The sequence below is a fragment of the Mus caroli genome, chromosome X (assembly GCF_900094665.2).
Source record: "Mus caroli chromosome X, CAROLI_EIJ_v1.1, whole genome shotgun sequence".
NCBI classification, from domain to species: Eukaryota; Metazoa; Chordata; class Mammalia; order Rodentia; family Muridae; genus Mus; species Mus caroli.
The window spans coordinates 41,218,280-41,224,898 of NC_034589.1; the positions used below are offsets into that span (position 1 = coordinate 41,218,280).

The 6,619-nt window shown below is 41.6% G+C and overlaps 1 protein-coding gene across 2 annotated transcripts in view; it reads right to left on the bottom strand.

Annotated features, from left to right (window-relative positions):
- Positions 1 to 6,323, bottom strand: part of Aifm1 (apoptosis inducing factor mitochondria associated 1) — a 40,051-nt gene extending 33,728 nt beyond the window's left edge. Inside the window, exon 1 of one of the 2 annotated variants that reach the window (XM_021153017.1) lies at positions 5,984 to 6,323. In XM_021153017.1, the coding sequence (XP_021008676.1) occupies positions 5,984 to 6,086 (103 nt within the window). In that variant the 5' untranslated portion in view covers positions 6,087 to 6,323. The remainder of the gene's footprint in view (positions 1 to 5,983) is intronic. The other variant, XM_029473282.1, reaches the window with a different exon arrangement.
- Between the last annotated feature and the right edge of the window lie 296 nt (positions 6,324 to 6,619).

Consider the following 6,619-nt stretch of genomic DNA (forward strand, 5'->3'; position numbering starts at 1 on the left):
AAAAAAAAAAAAAAAATTTATTAAGTATTACAATATTGTCTAAGGTTTTCTTGGCCATTTAAAATATATAAACACTGTGTATAGCAGCTCACACCTATAATCTTAGCAGTAGGGGGGCTGAGGCAGGGGGACTGCTGCAGATTTGAGGCCAGCCTAGATTACAGTGTGAAAATGGCTCAAAATATCTAAAAACTATAAAACTACATGAATAAATAAAGCCTCAACATGGGGGGAGAGGCCATGCCTATAATTTTCATTCTAGGACTTGAGAGGGTGAGGCTAGATAATCCTCAGTTGGAAAACAGGGAAGACTACATAATAGGTCAACTCAAGCTACAGAGGGAGACAGTCTCAAAAAAGAAAATACATCAACAACAAAAAGTCTCATCTACTTCACTTGTGTATGAGCTATTTGACCACGTTTGGCTGAGTAGGAGTAGCAGAAGGCTGTTTGGCCCACCCACCCTTCCTTGTTTTCTTTCTCTCTCTCTTTCTCTCTCTCTCTTTCTTTCTTTCTTTCTTTCTTTCTTCCTCTCTTTCTTTCTTTCGCTTCTGCTTCTCTCCCTCCCTCCCTCCCTCCCTCCCTCCCTCTGTCTCTCATCCCCTTCTTCCTCTCTCACCCCCTTCCCCCTCCCCCCTCTGTGCCTTTCTGTCTCTACTCCCTTCTCAATTCCCCTTTCCATGTTCTAAATAAGCTCTGTTCTATACAAAAAAACAAAACAAAGTTGTGGTTCCAAAACTTCAAAATATGTCAAAACTCCTTGATATATTTGTTAGGTGGTCACCGATCAGGCCCCACCCCCAAGACTTTTCGACCCCTGCTAGTTCTGGATAAGGCCTGATAATTTGCATTTTATGTTAATACTATGTTGTGCTTTGTTTTTTAAATTACCATATTTAGTGTGTGTATGTGTGTGCGTATATATGTGTGTGTGTGTGAGAGACAGAGACAGAGTGAGAGAGAGTGTGTGTGTATATGTACAACTATACAAAGATGAGAGAGAGAGAGAGAGAGAGAGAGAGTGAGTATGTACAAGTATACAAAGATTTCAGAGCACACCATTTAGGACTGAGATATCTCTTTCCATTATGGGGTCTAAGCGCTGGATACAGGTCTTTCTCTTGCCAACAAGTGCGTGTACCTGACAATGCCATTTACTGGCCCTTTTTCATTTTGTGAGAGAGTCTCCCTAAGCAGCTCAGGGGAATCCTATCTTAGCCTGATGAGTTGTTTAAAGACAAACAGAGGCTGGACATAGTGGTACATGCCTTTCATTCCATCACTTGAAAGGCAAAGGCAGGGGAGAACTTTGCTGAGTTCAAGGCTAACCTGGTCTACAAGGTAAGTTCCACGTTACACAGAGGTAATTAATGAGACTGAGGTAAATTCATAAATCCAAGACCTTCCTGGGATACAGAGTGAGTTCAAACCAGCCAAGTCAATTTAGTGAGACCTTCTGTTTTTGTGTTTGTTTTTGTTTTTAAAGGAGCCAGGGACACAACTCCAAATCAGGGTACTTACCTAGCATGTGCAAAAATCCTAGGGCTAATCTCTAGTAGTGTTTAATTAAAAAAGAAAAGGTTTTGGTAGTAGTATCCTATATAAACTTACAGAGATAGGAAAATGTAACACTCTCCCTTTCCTTTCACAGTGTCAGGGCACAGGGGGCTAACAAGCCTAACACAGCTCTGCAGAATCTTTTAAGTTCTTGGGAGCATAAGTATTTTAGAACTCAGAACAGATTTAAGTATATAGTACATATAGCTGGCACTGGAAAGGGCAGCAATCTAGACTCAAATCCATTAATACTTCAAAGAGAAATTACACTGTGGTACTTAAAAAAAATGTAATTAGGAGCTGAAGCGATGGCTCAGTGGTTAGGAGCACTTACTGCTCTTTCAGAGAACCTGGCTCTTGTTTCCAAGTGCCACACAGTGGCTCCCAACCATCTCTAACTCCAGTTCAGACATTCTCTTCTGACCACCATGGGCAATGAGCATGCATGTGGGGCACAGATATACATTCAGGCAAAACACTCACAAAGTAAAAGGAAATACATCTAAAAACAATATTCTAAGTAGCCTCTTTCCCATGCAGATATTTCATACTGGTCATACAAACATGACAGTCCTATTTCAATTTCTGAAATATAAATAAGAGACTTTAAACCTATACTCTCTAAGAAAGGAAATATATTTTTCTTTACTCTCCTTGTTTCTTATCTGCCTCACAACTCTTCGTTGTCATGAAATAAAATGGTTTAATTTTTAGAAGTAATAGTCAATTATAAAAATAAATCTCTAAGTTTATCTCATTTCTTTTTTCTTTTTTTGAGGCACGGTCTTTCTATGTTGTCCTGTTTAGCTAGCATTAACCTGGTAATTCTGCAGACACACTATCTGAAACCACTGGGACTGTCCTCCATTTTAATCTATGAGACTATCCCTATGCCCTTCTCCCTGTAGTTTTCCATTTTTAGGGAGTCAAGGGAACCATCGATTGTCTCACTATCCAGAGTGCTGGCATCAAAGGTGTACACAGCCACCTGGCCCTAAACAATGGAAGAAAAATGGAAATGTTTTTCCTAATTTTATTGATATTGAACAAACTTTTATTGTATTTTTTTTTTGAGATGAGAATGTGCTATGTAGTCCTGACTTGCTTTGAACTCATAATCCCCCTACCTCAGGCTCCCCGGTACTTTGACTGGACACTTATTTCTATTTGTTTTGTTTGTCGGAGACATGGTTTCACATTATAGACTGGGCAAGGCTGGAACTCACTATGTAGCATAGGCTAACCTCAAAATCTTGGCAGTTCTCTCCTCCTACTGGGAGTATAGGTATGAACCACAACTGTGGCATTGACTAATAATAAAAAAGAATGATAACTATACTACCATATGAATCATTCTTACAAGAAACACAAAAGAAAAAAATGCTTAGATATCTTTTAGATAACAAAAAAGAAAAAAAAGAGTTTAAAAAAAAGAAGCCCTTCATCAAGAACTCAGTATGTATCAGAAATTGTACAGAATGCTTAGGACATGAGAACAAGCCGGGGGTGGTGACTCACGCCTTTAATCCCAGCACTCGGGAGGCAGAGGCAGACGGATTTCTGAATTCATGGCCAGCCTGGTTTACAGAGTGAGTTCCTGGACAGCCAGGGCTATACAGAGAAACACTGTCTCGAAAAACCAAAAACAACAAAAACAAACAAAACAAAACAAAAAAAAAAAACAAAGAAAAACAACAACAAAAAAAGAACTCTAGAGGCTAAGACAGAAGAAGGACCATGAGATCAAGATTATACTTAGCTACACAGTGAGTTGTAACAACTGGAATACATACCAAGATCTTGTCTCAAAGTATCAATGTGCCATTTGGCAGTATCCACAATCTAAGATTCTAGGCCACAAAGAGCTCAGTTTCTTCTTTAAAGATGCAAAGATTCAAGACAAGCTATTGGTGACCATCTTTAATCCCAGCACTGAGAAGGCAGATCCAGGCAGACCTCCATGAGGCCAGCCTGGTCTATACAGTGAGTTCCAGGACAATCAGAGCAGCATAATAGACTCTGTCTTAAAAAAAGATACTATGGTTCCAAATAAAGAAAAATATTATAAGTATTTGAACCTTAGGTCAGGGAGTTAATCACAGTTTGATCACAATAGGCAGCATAATGTTTGGTCAATAAATAAAATATTACAGAACACAAAATATTTATTATCAACCCCTTCTGCTGCCCAGTAATAGATGCAGGCACAGAGTTGTGATTGAGTTACCCTTAATCATTTCTAGAAAGAGGCAGAAAATCCAAATAAAGCCGGACAGCAGGTAGTGAGGTTTCAAGACAAAAAGCCAAGTGTGATGGAAATGAGCTTTACAATGGTGAAAAACATCGTTCTACTGCAGGCTCAAGGTTTACTAAAACAAGAAAAATAAAAGCAAAGAAGAAAGACTGCTAACAACCTGGCAAAGCATTGGGGGAGGGGATAAAAGAGGGTAAAGTGGTACATAAACCTTGTCTCTTACCCACCTCTGTGAAAACATAGGGCAGATGCTGTTATATGACACTGAAATCAGATTAAAGGTAATTGGCAAATGAGCCATAAAACATTCATTCCTACAATGACATTACCATCATTTCTTTTGGAAACTGTAGTCCCTACCCCCACTCGTTTTTAAAGCAGGTGATGTCATCCGCTGGTACACGGACAAAGAAGTGTGTGCAAAAAGATGGATGGGTATGACAGGAAGTCCTGGTATTTTCTACAGGAGAGGCCTTCAACCGCAGCCATGCAGTGGGGAAAAGGCATTTCAGTCCTGTATTTTTCCACAGATCTAATGATATAATCAAATGAATATTTAATTGGTGAGAACATTTGGTTAGCCATCAGAATTCTGGTAAAAAGCTATGTATTTAGCAAAATAAGTGCACAATATTAGAAAGGGTAGGATCTTTGGGTTGTCTACATTTTTAAACATTTCTCCACAATTTACACACAGCACCACTGCTTCCATGTACAGAACTCACACAAATTACAATTAGAGTCACTGGGTTTTAGGAAACTTAAGAGGTGGCTTTTTTTCTAAAACAGAAATTCTTACGTTCCAAGAGGTAACTGAGAGAACATTTACTTTTTTGAGATGGGCAACTATATCGCCATGACTGACTTAGAACTTCCTATGTAGACTAGGATGGCCTTGAACTCACTGAGATCTGCTGCCTCTGCCTCCAGAGTCCTAAGATTCAAGTCCTATGTCCCCATACCCAGCAGATAACACCCATGAAGAAGATCTTTTTTTAAACATGTACGAAGTGGACAAACTGTCCAAACACATTTGCAAAGGTCCTAACAATCAAAAAGTATTTGCACTTCTTATTCCTAAACTACCCAAAAGGCATCTGAACTTCAAAAAAGACCCAAGGGTAACATTTGATATTATAAATGTAATTACACTAGGATGATGATTTTTTTAAAATGTTGATTTAAAAATACACCTTGGAGATTGTGGAGGGGGGCCCTTCATTCCCACAAATCTGTATAGGTAGAAAAGACGATGACTCAAACCATGCTCAGATAAACCCATGGATATCAGAAGCACAATGGGCTAATTAGTGGAAAGAGAAGCGAATTCATTCTTAAGTGTTTCAGGTCAAACTTTAGGAAGTAGGATCTGCGTGTAGCAATAGGATTAGGGGCCTAGAGACTAGCAGAGTAGCTTTAGCTCTACCTACTAATTATGTGACCTTCTGCAAGTAATTTCACCTCTCTGTTCCTCAATTTATTATCCATAAAATGAATGGGTTGGTGTTTACCACAAAATCCCTTCCAGCTCTAAAGTTTGATGAGACAACTTCCCAGAGAACAAATAGAGCGGGATCGAAAAACGTTCATTGAAGCGTGTAAGCCCACCACCAGGAATTCAAATATCTGGCCATCTCAAGGCAATCTGAGCTAATTCTCTTGATCTCTGACATACAGTTTCTGAAACTGGTGATACACCATTGCCACGTCGTAGGGCAATCAAATGTACAGCTCTCACGTGGAGTTTTGGGAGGTAGAGCAGATAATCTGAGTTCCAGGAGAAACTTGTGACTGTGTCCCAACCACTAAATGACAACATCCATCTGATCTCAACGCTTTAAAAAAGGCAAGGTGGCAGAGGATGGGCAATATGGTCTGTTATAGCCAAGCGTTCTGTAATCCCCAAATCGCAAAGCCTCCCAGAAGAAGGCCTCATGCTGACTTCTGGGGTTCAAATCTCTTGAAGGTCAGGCCGGCATAAGTATGCCTATTCCTCAGTTTGGGAACTCTTACGTTTATATCCCGCCAATTTGGAGATTCTTGCGACTGTGAAAGAAAGTTCTTTTTTTGAAGGACAAGGGAGCTCTGCGAGGGATGGGGAGCCCATGGCACCTAGGCCATTGGACTTTGAAGTAGGATAAGAGGTTGCCTGGGACAGGTCAGCTAGTCACCTGGAAGCCGGTTCCTCTGTTTCGGCCTCTGGACACACACCGTCCGCACCAAGGGCACCAGTTTCTGCTTGAAAGCACCCGCCAGGCCTCCACACCGGAACATTTCGGCGATCGCTCCTCGGAAGCTCCCGCTCCTTCCTTTTCCTTCCACGCACTGTCGAACGGGTCGAATACCACGGGCTCGGGTCCGCTCCCCCTCCCGTCACACGCACACTACGCAGGCTCCTCCTCCCAGCCCCGAGTGGACATTGGATAGAGGAACCGGCCCGCTAGAGCCAGGGAGGGGGGGCGGGGGAAAGGCACTGAGGCTGGAGACCCACTGCGCAGGCGTAAGACTCAGCACCGCAGCGCAATTGGTCCCACAGCGAGGAGGTCAGCGCATGCGTTCGGCTGCACGCGCGCTGCAAAGCCCCGGGCCCCGCCTCCGCAATTGCAAGTTTCCCAGAGTTAGTGGCGCTGTAGTAGGTTGAGCCTCTTAAGAAACCTGGGCAAGGGACAATCGTGCCCGGAGGCAGCGGGTGGGGCAGCCGCTATGTAGGTAATGGGGACTGCTAGCAAAACTGTCACCAAAACTGACCTGAGAACTTTACTTTGTTTTTTTTTTTTTTTTTTTTTTTTTTTTTTTTTTTTTTTTTT